The sequence below is a fragment of the Hyla sarda genome, chromosome 2 (genome assembly GCF_029499605.1).
Source record: "Hyla sarda isolate aHylSar1 chromosome 2, aHylSar1.hap1, whole genome shotgun sequence".
NCBI lineage: Eukaryota > Metazoa > Chordata > Amphibia > Anura > Hylidae > Hyla > Hyla sarda.
The window spans coordinates 400510766-400525724 of NC_079190.1; the positions used below are offsets into that span (position 1 = coordinate 400510766).

The 14959-nt window shown below is 40.1% G+C and overlaps 1 protein-coding gene across 1 annotated transcript in view; it reads left to right on the forward strand.

Moving 5' to 3' along the window:
* POLA1 (DNA polymerase alpha 1, catalytic subunit) overlaps positions 1-14959 on the forward strand; it is a gene marked incomplete in the record, with an annotated part of 464240 nt that overhangs the window by 331999 nt on the left and 117282 nt on the right. Inside the window, 1 exon segment of the mRNA XM_056558791.1 lies at positions 7676-7792. Coding sequence (XP_056414766.1) covers positions 7676-7792 — 117 coding nt within the window.

Consider the following 14959-nt stretch of genomic DNA (forward strand, 5'->3'; position numbering starts at 1 on the left):
CCAGCATGCACTGATAGACCGTACATGCTGGGAGTTGTAGTTTTGCAACAGCTGGATGTCCCCCCCCCCCCCCCCCCCCCCCAAATGTGAATGTACAGGGTACACTCACATGGGCGGAGGATTACAGTAAGTATCCGGCTGCAAGTTTGAGCTGCGGCAAATTTTCTGCTGCAGCTCAAACTGCCAGCGAGAAACTACTGTGAACCCCCTGCCCGTGCGACTGTACCCTAAAAACACTACACTAACACAAAATAAAATAAAAAGTAAAAAACACTACATGTACACATTCCCCTACACAGCCCCCCTCCCCAATAAAAATGAAAAACGTCTGGTACGCCACTGTTTCCAAAACGGAGCCTCCAGCTGTTGCAAAACAACTACTCCCAGTATTACCAGACAGCCACTGACTGTCCATGCATGCTGGGAGTTTTACAACAGCTGGAGGCACCCTGTTTGGGAATCACTGGCGTAGAATAACCCTATGTCCACCCCTATGCAAATCCCTGATTTAGGCCTCAAATGCGCATGACGCTCTCACTTTGGAGCCCTGTCGTATTTTAAGGCAACAGTTTAGGGTCACATATGGGGTATCGCCGTACTCAGGAGAAATTGTGTTACAAATTTTGGGGGTTATTTTCTGCTATTACCCTTTTTAAAAATGTAAAAATGTTGGGAAACCAAGCATTTTTGTTAAAAATTATTATATATTTTTTTACATATGCAAAAGTTGTGAATCACCTGTGGGGTATTAAGGTTCACATTACCCCTTGTTACGTTCCCCGAGGGGTCTAGTTTCCAAAATGGTATGCCATGTAGGTTTTTTTTTTTGCTGTCCTGTTACCATAGGGGCTTCCTAAATGCGGCATGCCCCCAGAGCAAAATTTGCTTTCAAAAAGCCAAATGTGACTCCTTCTCTTCTGAGACCTGTAGTGCGCCAGCAGAGCACTTTTCACCCCCATATGGGGTGTTTTCTGAATCGGGAGAAATTGAGCTTCAAATTTTGGGGGGTATTTTCTGCTATTACCCTTTTTAAAAATGTAAAAATGTTGGGAAACCAAGCATTTTAGGTAAAAAAACATTTTTTTTTTTTACATATGCAAAAGTTGTGAATCACCTGTGGGGTATTAAGGTTCACATTACCCCTTGTTATGTTCCCCGAGGGGTCTAGTTTCCAAAATGGTATGCCATGTGTTTTTTTTTTTGCGGTTCTGGCACCATAGGGGCTTCCTAAATGCGGCATGCCCCCAGAGCAAAATGTGCTTTCAAAAAGCCAAATGTGACTCCTTCTCTTCTGAGACCTGTAGTGCGCCAGCAGAGCACTTTTCACCCCCATATGGGGTGTTTTCTGAATCGGGAGAAATTGGGCTTCAAATTTTGGGGGGTATTTTCTGCTATTATCCTTTTTAAAAATTTTAAATTTTTGGGAAACCAAGCATTTTAGGTAAAACATTTTTTTTTTTTTTTACATATGCAAAAGTCGTGAATCACCTGTGGGGTATTAAGGTTCACTTTACCCCTTGTTACATTCCCCGAGGGGTCTAGTTTCCAAAATGGTATGCCATGTGTTTTTTTTTTTTGCTGTCCTGGCACCATAGGGGCTTCCTAAAGGTGACATGCCCCCCAAAAACCATTTGTCGCTCCTTCCCTTCTGAGCCCTCTACTGCGCCCGCTGAACAATTAACATAGACATATGAGGTATGGGCTTACTCGAGAGAAATTGGGTTTCAAATACAAGTAACAATTTTCTCCTTTCTACCAATTGCAAAAATTCTAAAATTGGGTCTACAAGAACATGCGAGTGTAAAAAATGAAGATTGTGAATTTTCCCCTTCACTTTTCTGCTATTCCTGTGAAACACCTAAAGGGTTTATACACTTATTGAATGTCATTTTGAGTACTTTGGGGGGTGTAGTTTTTATAATGGGGTCATTTATGGGGTATTTCTAATATGAAGACCCTTCAAATCCACTTCAAACCTGAACTGGTCCATGAAAAATAGCGAGTTTGAAAATTTTGTGAAAAATTTCCAAATTGCTGCTGAACTTTGAAGCCCTCTGGTGTCTTCCAAAAGTAAAAGTATTTTGAATATCCATTTTCCTTACAAGCAGAGAGCTTCAAAGTTAGAAAAATGCTAAATTTTCATTTTTTTCATCAAATTTTGGGATTTTTCACCAAGAAAGGATGCAAGTTACCATAAAATTTTACCACTAAGTTAAAGTAGAATAGGTCACGAAAAAACAATCTCAGAATCAGAATGATAACTAAAAGCATTCCACAGTTATTAATGTTTAAAGTGACAGTGGTCAGAATTGCAAAAAACGCTCTGGTCCTTAAGGTGTAAAATGGCCTGGTCCTTAAGGGGTTAAAGGATAGGATACTTAAAAGTACAGAATTAAACCTTAGGCAAAGCTGCTGGTTAAATGTGTGCGCCAGCTCCTGCTCTTCTGTAGCTATGCACCTCTGGTGTTATAAGGCCTGTCGTAGGTATTTTATTTGTATCTGATAGTTTAGTATCTTATAAAGAATGCACTGTAACAAGCTGCTGTATTTTTGTCCTTTTGCAGTGTTGACTTAAGATAGTTTTGTATTAAGAGGCCTACACAAAAAGGAAAAAACATATAAAAGTATTGTTTTACATGTTGCATTTTCTAGACAAGTGTTCAGTAAAAAAAATTTCAGAAGGAGCAGCACAGCCCCATTATTCTCTGGTTGAACCCCATTAATCAACAAGTGACAGCATATCCTGTATTTTTCTGTATATAAAAAGTATGCACATATCTTTTAAATGCATTCTTTATTTTATGTAGGTATAGATTAATACCCATACTGGCCCTGAGTGTTATGTAGTTTTCTTTGTGGGTTTGAATTCCCTACACTTTTCTTTCCACAGTATTTACTATGGTTTCCCTACATTTTGCACTTTTCCCTACATTTTTCTTTTTTTTTTTACACATGCTCTGATCTGTCGGGTTTTCCTCAGCTCAAATCCACCACATTTTATGTGGAAACCTTAGTAAATATGTTGGGCTTTTGTGAAAATGTCGGGAACACGCCCCTTTTCCACAGCCACGCTCACTTTCCCCGCCATGCCCCGTTTTTATTTTTATTTGTATTTTTCTTATCTGCCGCAGATAAAATTTCTGGCACAATGCGACAGAATCTGGCGCACAACCGGACAAAACATGTCGGGTTTACAAAAGTAAATGAGGGCCACTGTTTTCTTCAAATTTGCTACAGATTTGATTTTGTTAAATGGGTATTCCAGCCCCTGAAAATGTCTGATCACAGGGTTCACATGGAGTGAAAGCTGTTTTTTCCACCAATAAATATTTGTGTAGATCATAAGTATACAATGTAATTTACATTCCTATTGTGGTACCGCTTGGGGAAAATGTATAGTAGTTTGCACATCAACCCAAGTGCTGGAGGGGATACAATCACTTAACTAACAGCAAGTAAAAAAAAAATAGCCCTGCCTTTTTTATATGTGCTAGAAACATGCATATTGCATTAAAACTGCCATTAAAAGCATTTTCTGACTTTTCAAGTGAAAACGATATAAGCCCTATAAAGTCCCTGAAAATACTGCAAAATGTATTTGCAGAAAAATGCTTAGCATCTGACAGCTTATAAATTGCCCATGTAAGAGGCTTAAATGTCTTGTAAGCAGCTTGTACTTTTTGAACATATTTTGAAAAAGAATGAACTATTAGCCATTAATAAAGTTACATAGCTGGATTCATTTGTGAAGCATTCTGACTGCATGATTTTTTATAAAATATGTTTGCAATGGTTGGCCAAACTTCTTGCCTAAATCTGCCTTTCATATACAGTACACAGTCACTAATGGTGTGTGGTGTGTGTGTTTATTTTTTATATGTATTAAAGGCAGTTATTGTGAATAACTGAAACTTTGCTCCGAAACATGATAGGAAAGCTTGGAATAATGCCTATTAGCTTTAGTGTGGTCACAGTGGTTATATATGCTTTATTCTACCAGCATCGGTCTATAAACTGCCTTGATGCTGCAGTCTCTATTCTTGAGCCTGTTCCATACTCTTGAGCTCGCATCCATCATTTGTATACAATGTATATTGCTAATGAAATCAATAAATTGGACCTTAGTCACTGCTCTAGTGGGAGCAACTCATAGCCCCCTTCTCTTTAGGGTGATATTTCTCCTCACTAACATTATCATTAAGTCTATTTCAGTTTATCAGATTTCTACCATAGAAACATACAAAAAACAGATCAGGGCTTTCCATAAAAATCGCTGCAAATTTCACAGCCAACCTAATTCAGAAACAGGAATACTATGCCTGGTTACACACCAGCTGCCACTAAAAAATAGAAGGAAAAAAAATAATTCCACCCTAGGCCTAATGTCTAGATGCTGTCATTTATTATTGACTGCTAACCCTCACCCCCCTAGAACCCCACCTAAATAGGAACTGCACCGCCCCCACTTTGATGTCCCGCAGGCCCCCACCCAAGCCTAGTGCAATCACTTGATCTCTCTTGTTTCCACTCACTCCAAACAGCCATTCCACACTGATACAAATGATTTAGGTTGACCATGTGCCTCTGTTATCAATTCGAGTTCCCTTTACCATTCCTTTATGGAGAGAATTAATTACCTCAGATCCACAATATATGGAAATCACTAGTCTAGCAGCAGTCAAAAACAAAATCTTAACACTCCAGCTTTGTAAGCTGACAGTGATCTGGGGAGTAGCAACAACATAGCCGTTTGTGGCATAATATCAGCCCTCTTTAGTGAGAACTTCTTAAATGTCCAAAATATTTGATCCCATAGCAAAATAGCCTGCCTCCACAAACAAAAACATCTCCTCAAAAGCTGTCATATTTTGCACTCTTGCAGGCCCAAGCTTAGGTGACCCTACAAATGATCTTAGCTGGCCCATACTCTAGCCAAGATAGCTTTGAATTGGAAAAAAAACTCAGCCCACCTATCAAAGGGCAATAAATGCCCATCATCTCTCAGATGATACTTCTCCAGTCCCTCCCTATTAAGACTTTGCATCTGTAATCTGTTACATTGGAATTAAGGTTACCAATGATCCATCTTTTTTTATGTTGCTAACTGTACTTGTCCAGAGTTCAGATGTGATCCTCTAGTCTGATGCCAAAGTCACCTTTCTTAAGGTACGATTGTCATCCTGTGTAAAAGGCCCAAGTAATCACCCAATGAAGGAAGAAGCTTGGTGAATGTTCAATTTTCTTGAAGTGCCACCATAAGGTAAATTTAATGTTGCACAGTTCTTGTTGAAATCAATTGGTTTTCTGTGTAATACAGGATGGACAGATCATTTAGGGCCTTGGGGCACTGTTTGTAACCACTCCGCTCTTCTTTCTAGTTTAGAGAAATTACTGAACAGAAGTATCCTGCTAAAAGAATTCAGCCTAAAACTTAGGGGTGTCATTCTTTGAGGGCATACCCATTACATTCCACATTGATAATGGCAATGGTACTATCCAGTGCTTCCAGGTAGGGAAGTTTTACTTAAGTAAATATATAGATCAAGATAAAGAAAAAATGATAATTAAGTTTAATAGGCTAACCTTATCAGCCTAATTTCTTTATTTAAATTAGTTACTTAGCCTTGTTGTAGAGCAGTCTTTTTTTTTAATTATTATTATTATTATAATTTTTTTTTTTGGTGACTTATAGAAGGAGATTGATCATTGTTTTCAAACGTATGGCTTCACATGCTTTTAGAAACCTGCTTATAAAAGCATTTTTTAAAGCAGAAAAGTTTTCCCTTATGTTAATGGCCGAAGTCCTTTATCTACCTTTTATTACCAGTGGCGTTCCTAGAGAGTGAATGGGAGGGGGGTGTACCGCATCGGTACACCCCCCTCCCTGACTGGCCTGCCTGGCACTAAATAGCTGCACTCCAACTATCCTGCAACAACCCATTCACCATCATCAGAAATGAAAAAATATTAAAAACATACTATGGTGCACCATGAATATCAGTTGGACATTTTTGTTTAATTTTTGACGCCACATTTTGTGCCGTTGGTGGGCGGAGTCTTGTGTCGCTGCGCTGAGGCCGGAGTTTACGTCAGGAAGGAAGACGGCGCAGCACCAGCAGGCACATAAACTATAGTCAAGTGCCCCCGCACATAAACCATAGTCAAGTGCCCCCCCCCCCAAATAAAAAAAAACGGCTCGGTACCCACCCCGGGGGGCTTATCAGCGTGTAGGGGGGGTCAGTGTGACTTAAGTTAGCTGACTGTTTTGTTGCTTTTGGATCCAGTTTATGGGTAGGTTCCACTTTCACAAGGAATAGTAATGCAGAGGGGAGGGTGGGTGCCGGCATAATGCACAGTAATGGAGGGGACAGTGGCGGATCAAGGGGATTGCTGCCCCCACCTCCGTACTCTAGCATGGTGGAGCAGAATTTGAGTTGCGGGGACGTGATCCACAGCAGAATGGCGCAATGACATTACATCATCGCGCCGGTGCAGGGAGATCACATCACTGCGGCTCGCACAGTGCCCAAACAGTAACCTATTTGCTGGGCTAGCTAATTTTTCATTTTTGTAAGATCCTGCAGTAGAGTGTGAGTGTGTGAGTAAGTGTTTGTGTATGTGTGTGTGTACACTAGCAGAAAAAGAATTGCATTAAACACCCATGCACAGTGCAAGTAAGAAAGCTGTAGAAAACACCACAGGGGCACGGCATGGTACACAGTGCCATATGAAAACTTAGTGGCACATAAAAGGGGACATTTATTGTGAGGAAAATATGGCAGGGGGCATTATAAGTGCTATGCCCCTCACATATATTTCCCCCGTCATGTGCCCTCTGTTATGGCCCCCTCAATATAATGCCCCATGTACGCCAGCATGTAAGTGTCCTAAAATGAACAAGGTGTGCAGTGTGTATTTTCAACCTTGAAAGTAAGTTATATAATACATTTTTTCTATAATTAACATTAATGTATTAGCTTTGTTTCATGATGCAGAACAAGAACAGTTGTTTAAGTGGGTGTTAATGTCCTTTTCTGCAAACGTATGCACTTTCTGTAAGCCAGGTTGGACCTGAAATACAAATACGACTTTTAAATGGAGATGCAACTTTTTTTTCTTCATAAATATCGACTATAGCAATTGATAAATACACGACCACTGCAAAGTAAAAAAATAAATAAATACTATGTGAACAGATTTCAGAAATGTGTGTATGAATTAAAAAGTCGCAGCATGTTTAGAAAGATCTCACGTGCGCAAGTACATGCGACTTTTTTAAGCAAAAGAAATCTACTATGGAGCTTGATAAATCTCCTTCATAGTGATCTCTGTATGCCCATTGCCAAAGGTTTTCAAGTCCCTGAGTAGGACTGCATACTTGACTCCTGGGCCCAGAATGGGTGAAGGTTTAAATGGATAAATGACAATACTGTATATGCTAAAACTTTTCTGACAAAACTTTATATGAATCCACTCCTTTGGCTCTGAAATGCTGTCTTCAGATTGGACTGCATTTTCAATGTAACAGGTTGCTGTTTAGTTTAGTACACTATGCAAGTGCAGTGTATGCAATACATTATTCATGAAACATCAAATAAATTGCACATTGTATGATTTAGGTAATACTGTTGGAGCATGTTTTATTAATATTCTGTGTTTACTTGTTTTTTTTTAGGGTTGGCTTTTATGTGAGGAACAAACCTGCCAGAACAAGACTCGTCGTCTTCCCCTAAACTTCTCCCGCACTGGTCCTATATGCCAGGCCTGCCTCAAAGCTACTCTGAGACCAGAAGTAAGTGTTAAACCATTACTGGTTATATTTATCTATATATATGTGTGTGTGTAACATCACTAAGAATTTAGTTTTTTTTCATATTATGCAATTTCAGTATTGTTTTATCTTTCTTTCATAATGTTTTATACAGTTATACCAATATGTAAGGATAACAATAAGATTCCAAATGACTTATACTTATTTAGACTGACTTTACTAGCTCCATTCAATAAACATCAGTCCGTTTACAACGCTGCCCATTTAACAACTGTTTTAGGATGGGGTCACACGTAATGGATACGCAGCGGATCCGTTATGTGTGACCCTACCCTTAGGGTGAGTTTACTCCTACATTCGTTTGACTTGAAAATATAAAAGTGGCATTTGTCTTTTTTTTCCCCCCATATAACAAACGAAAATGAAATGTCTGTTCAAATTTTTACATTAAAATCTAGGGTGATGGACGTAAACGGAGGAGTGTTCTGTTTGTGTCAGTATTTTATTTTTTTTATTATTTATTTATTTTTGTTATTTTTTCAAAAATCTGTATCAACATAATAGACAGAACAGTGGTGTGAACCAAGCCTTAAAGTGTATCTGTTGTTACCAAAAAACTTTTTATATAATGTAGATAATACCTTTATATGTATATTTGTAATATACATTGGTTAAACATGTATATTTTTGTCCCTACATCTATTGTCTGTGTGTGTCTATAAGGAGTCCAAATTCAGGAAGTGTTGGGTATCTGTGCACTGAGGGCAAGCGGGGCTCTGTACACTGAGGACAGACAAGCGGGGCTCTGTACACAAAGGACAGACAAGCGGGGCTCTGTACACAAAGGACAGACAAGCAGGGCCCTGTACACTGAGGACGGACAAGCGGGGCCCTGTGCACTGAGGACAAGCGGGGCTCTGTGCACTGAGGACAAGCGGGGCTCTGTGCACTGAGGACAAGCGGGGCTCTGTGCACTGAGGACAAGCGGGGCTCTGTGCACTGAGGACAAGCGGGGCTCTGTGCACTGAGGACAAGCGGGGCTCTGTGCAGTGAGGACAAGCGGGGCTCTGTGCAGTGAGGACAAGCGGGGCTCTGTGCACTGAGGACAAGCGGGGCTCTGTGCAGTGAGGACAAGCGGGGCACTGAGGCTCTATGACATGTCCGCAGCTCACACATTAGGGTAATTGACAAGCCAGGAGCCTGCATAGAGCTCTGCTTGTCCCGCCCTCACTTCCTGTATTTGGACTCCTCCTATTACAAAAATACATATAATAGTATTATATACATTATATCAAACGTTTTTGTACATTTTAACACATTTTGTTTGTTGCAAAGACACCTAGAAATAATCTGTTAGGGAACCCATGTGCAGATAAAGCCTTTTATTTCCACAGTTTTTATCCATTTTTGAGCTTCAAAAGCAGGACCAATAGCCATTGGATGCATTTTATTTTTAGTTTTTTGTTTTATAGCTGTTCTTGTGCCAAAAGAAGGCTTCAATTCTGTGTGTGAAATAAATGTTAGAAAACCCATTTGCAGATCTATTCTATGGGGAACCCATCTGCACGAACAGCACAACTACTGTAAGATTAGAGTGCTTTGAGGCAGTGCTAACGGTTGTGGCTAGTGCTTCCGATCTTGATGGTTATGGGGCAGAACCTGGACTCTGAATTCCAGGTGCCACCCAGGTTTTTCAGTGTTGGTTTTGGAGCACTCAATGGCTAGAATCAGACATGTTTTTTTGGACCAAAAAAGCTACTGGAAGATCATAGCTTAGAATCTGTAGAGAAATATGAAATTCCATAAGTACATGCTCTTTTATGTGTAGTGTCTTTTAACCCTAAAGTTGCGTTTTTTTAAATTTATTTTTTATTTTTCCTCAGCTTTCAAAATCCCAGCTTGCTTAGGTTTTGGAGCTTTTTTGAGAAATAGTGGCTTTTTTTTCTCCTTTCATAGACTTCTATAGTTGGGGCACAAAATGCATGTGTATATGTAATGTGGGTGTTTTTTTTGGGGGGGGGGGGGGGGAGGCACATTATTCAATAAAAATCCTTAAAGGGTTACTCCAGTGAATTGTTTTGTTTCCAAAAATAATAAACTCACCTGCTGACGCTCCTCTGGGGTGTCGATATTGTTCTCCTGTCTTCTGGGACTGGTCTTCTTCCACATTCTGGGGCCCAAAACGTATCACTGTGCTGAGCTTATCAGCTGGTGATACGCTAAGCGACAATTTCATGTGACAGTCCCAGACCTGTTACATGACACTGCTGCCTAGCTAGGCCAAGGTGGGACATGACTGCATCCTGCAATAAGCTCTGTGCAGTATGACACGCCAGGAACAAGAATGCAGAAGAAGACTGGGGGCCAGAAGACCGGAGAGCGATATCGGCACACTGGGGGGAGCATCAAAAGGTGAGTTAAAGTTTTTTTTGCAGCCGGGCAGAATTGAAAAAAACTTCAGTTGTGTACCCCTTTAAATCAAATGATGAAAGAATTGCATGTAATGAGATAAACGCAGAGGGGAAAACACCACATAAAAAACACCTATAACTAATACTCAGTATTTTACGGGAAAAAAGATGCATCATGGAGAAGAAAAAAGGAGAAAAAGTTTTATGGCATTTTTTGTGCAAACAAAATTTTTATCTGAAAGGAACCTCAAGCATTCCCCATTCCCAAAATTGGCTCAAATTTATCTGCTTAAGACTAAATCTGTCTGGTTTCTCCATAGCAACCAATCACAGCTCAGCTTTCATTTTACAAAAGCTTGTTAAGATATAAAAGCTGAGCTATCATTGGTTGCTGTGGGAAAACCCAGGCCCAGATGTATCTAGCTTCATGTCACTCTTCATGTCTTTATAATGCACAGGCATGTTGTCTAGGTGAGGAGAGGATATTGATCATAGTTGCTTGTATACATGATATTGATCACCTATCAACATAATATTTTAGGTGAAATATGTTGCACTGCTGAGACCCCTACAATTGTAAAACAGAGTTACTGCACAAAATCTGTCTGCCACTTTTTTCAAAGTCTATAGGGATTACTGAAACACAGATACTGAAATGGGTTATCCAGATTTAAAAAAAATGCTGCCTTTTTTCCCTAAAACAGCACCACTCTTGTCCACAGGTCATGTGTAGTACTGCAGTTTAGTTCATTTCTTTTCAATGGAGCTGAGCTGCAATACCAGACACACCTTGTGGACAAGAGTTGTGCTGTTTTTTGCGAGACAGAAGAAGCATTTTTCTATTCCAGGACAACCCCTTGAATGAAGCATCAGCATGTATGCTTGGACATTGCGCTGTTCAAACTCCATAGATGAGGAATGAGGGGGGCGCCTTTCGTAGGGTGCATTCACACTACATTTCAGGGATCCTGCTGGGAAATTTCAAAACTATGCGCTCCCGTATCCCAGCCGGACCTGCGCCAAATCTCCTTTAATTAAATGTGCCGACCGGAGTCAGTGACTCCAGTCGGCTATTTTTTGCCCCTTATCCGGTTTTGTGGCCAGACTGAAAACTGCGGCATACGACAGCCGGATCTCTTAAATGTGGTGAGAATGCACTCTTAGGGGTCAATGGAGGATCCTAACAGTGAGGCTCCTGTTAATCAGACAATATATCACCAATAATTTAGATAGTTGAGGTGGGAAGTGAAATATAATTTTTGGGAAACCCCTTTCAAGGATCTGTTACTATTTGTCTTTTTTTTTTTATTACAAATATATTGCATGAGTATACATTTATTGTCTCTTAAAGTTCATATCCCCTTAAGTGTTTGGCTTATCGAACTTTCTTACATACAAATGGCATATTCTCTATTACAGTGGTAGCTAATCCCTGTCCAACTCTATTTTTTTCTCTAATATTTAACCTCTAGGAAATTCCTTCATAAACAAGTGTCTATGTCAACTGTTGAAATGTAGCCGAGCTCATACGAGGCAAGGCTTTCTCTTCAGGTCCTTGAGTCTGTATTATATGGTGTTATGATTTCTTTGTGATGGCGTCTTTCTGAGTGTTAGAGACCTCAGCTTTACTTGGCCTCAACTAAGCTTATTATGCTTTTGAAAAAAAAAAAATTCCAAAGCTGGTTGTAAGCCCAGTGGCTTACCACTTGTGAATGATTACAGATTTTTCTTGTTTTTGGTACCCCTCTGACCTCCCCCTCCCACCACTTTTATTTCACATTGCGAAAAACATCCACTGCACATCCAAGTTTCAATAAGCAGCATATAAACCCTACACGTTTTGGTTTGAGGAAAAGAGAGAGAATCTGCTTAACTTCTTCTCTAAAACATTTCCCAAATGGTCTATTAAGAAGGGCGCTAATTTGTTTCATGCCTAATTCATAGTTTTGCCTTTGCTTTTATGTTTTGTTTTTGTTTTTTTATAAGGACAATTACAGCCAAGGCTGGTGTCATATTAAATAGACTGGAATCATACATCATGGCCCATGGTTCATTTGCTGGTGTCTGTATTCATACTCTGTAGTGGCTGCCAAGACCTAAAAGCTTTGTTATGGTTAGCTGCAAGAAATATTTGTTTCTCACAATTCTTGTGTATGGTGAATCACGATACAACTTTGCTTTATTTACACATACAATAGATGTGTATATCCTTCACTATGTTTTCAGGGGGGAAAAGACCCATTCTGTACCCTTTATCAGTTTATAAACTTTCTAAGCTTGCCACCTCCTTACAAAGTAGTGGTTTGATCAGTATTTTTTAAAATGTCCAGCAGTAAGAAATGTATTCCCTATGTGTCTGATTGCAGGGGGGCCGACCGCTGGGACCATATGGGGCTCCTGCTCGGCTCAAGGAAATGACATTTAGCACCCAGTACTGCAGCTGGTGGAAACACGCCCCTTCATTCATCTCTATGGGAGAGGTGGAGACACTGTGTTCACGTGTCTCTGCCTATCCCATAGACATGAATGGAGGTGGCATGTTTCCACCAGCTAACGGGACAGGTACAAAACTCGCTCTAGCAGAGTCGGAGCCCCGTACGGGAGATCGTGGGGGTCCCAGCGGCCGGACCAACACAGAGAGAAACTTCTTTGCCATTGTGGGAGAGTTGAGGAGCTCCCTCTCTCCCCCTACAATGGTTTGCTGATTTCTCTAAAATTGGTGGGTTTTGGCTGACTTTAGTCTAATGCCCACTTTAGAAATGATACCCTGAAATAAAATCTACCAAATATGATTTATGCATTTGCGTTACATACATTTTTTGTTCCTTCTAGTAGCATATTTAGACGCTAGTAGCATATTCAAATTCGACCAGGGGCAACAATTGCTAGCTTCTATGACTTCTGTGTGTTTGTGTGATCATTTGCAATATATTCTAGTTTCCTCCCAGTTAATTTGGAATTTAAATGAACCTTGAAAGGGGGACAGACACCAATTTGAGTAATGACAATCTCTTTACAGTATTGTGGAATGTAAATGAATAACATTGATTATATATAATTGACAGACCCATTTTGAATCCAGCATATACAGTCTCCTTACAAAGAAAACAGTAAAGGGATATTCTGAGTTACAACACTTATGTTCCGTTCACAGGATAGGCGATAAGTGTCAGATCACAGGGAGTCTGACTACTCTGACCTCCCATGATCTCGAGAACAGGGCCCAGAGTTTTTGTTTTGAATGGAGCAGTGAGTCAGGCATGTGTGCCTCTGCTCCATTCATTGTCTATAGAGCTGCTGAAAATAGCCAAGAGTTGTACTTGGCTATTGCTGGCCTTTCCAGCAAATAAATGGAGTGTCATCACACATTTAAAAGTCAAATCAAATCACGCAGGCAGCCTCAGATCCGCAGCATTTACTAAGAAGTGCTCATCTCAGTGGGGGGAGGGGTCCCAGTGGTCAGACCCCCTGCAATCAGAGACTTCACCCCTATCGTGGGGATAGGGGCTAAGGACATATATACTGGAGTTTCATTTAACCCCTTAAGGACCAGGCCCATTTTGTTCTTGCATTTTAGTTTTTTTCTCCTTGCCTTCTAAAAATCATAACTCTCTTATATTTCCATCCACAGACCCATATGAGGGTTTATTTTTTGCGTCACCAATTGTACTTTGTAATAACATCACTTATTTTACCATAAAATGTACGGCGCAACCAAACAAATATTATTTATGTGGAAAAATTGAAAAGAAAACCGCAATTTAGCAAATTTTGGAAGGTTTTGTTTTCACGCTGTATACTTTCCGGTAGAAATTACATGTTTTCTTTATTCTATGGGTCAATACGATTAAAATGATACCCATGTTATATGCTTTTCTGTAATTGTACCACAAAAAATCGCAAACCATTTTAACAAAATTAGTATGTTTGAAATTGCCCTATTTTGACCACCTATAACTTGCTCATTTTTCCATATATGGGGCGATATCAGGGCTCATGTTTTGTGCCATGATCTGTAGTTTTTATCATTACCACTTTGATTTAGGTTTTACTTTTTATGAATTTTTAATACATTTTATTTTTTTTTTAATAAAATGTGACAAAAAAGCAGCAATTTTCGACTTTAAAAAAAAAAAATTTATGGTTACACTGTTCACCGTACGGGATAATTAATATATTTTAATAGTTCAGACTTTTAGGCACACGGCGATACCAAATATGTATATTAATAATTTTTTTACGCTTTTTTGGGGGTAAAATGGGAAAAACGGACAGTTTACTTTTTTTATTGGAGGAGGGGATTTTTCAAATTTTTTTACTTTATTTTAAAAAAAATTTACATTTTTTTTTACACTTTTTATGTCCCCATAGGGGACTATTCATTGCAATCAGTTGATTGCTAATACTGTTCAGTGCTATGTATAGGACATGGCACCGCTCAGTATTATCGGTGATCTTCTGCTCGATCTCAGACCAGAGCAGAAGACCCCGGGAGACAGCCGGAGCAAGGTGAGGGGACCTCCGGCCGCCATGCTGGATGATCGGATCCCCGTGGCAGCGCTGCGGGCGATCCGATCATCCATTCAAAGTACCGCACTGCCGCAGATGCCGTGATCTGTATTGATGACGGCATCTGAGGGGTTAATGGCGGGGCGGACATCCGCAATAGCAGCCGGGACCTGCAGGGCATGATGCGAGCACCGCTCCGGTGCTCGCGATCATGGCGGTGCGTAAATGTACGTCACCATGACGTACATTTATGTCCATTGCCGTTAAG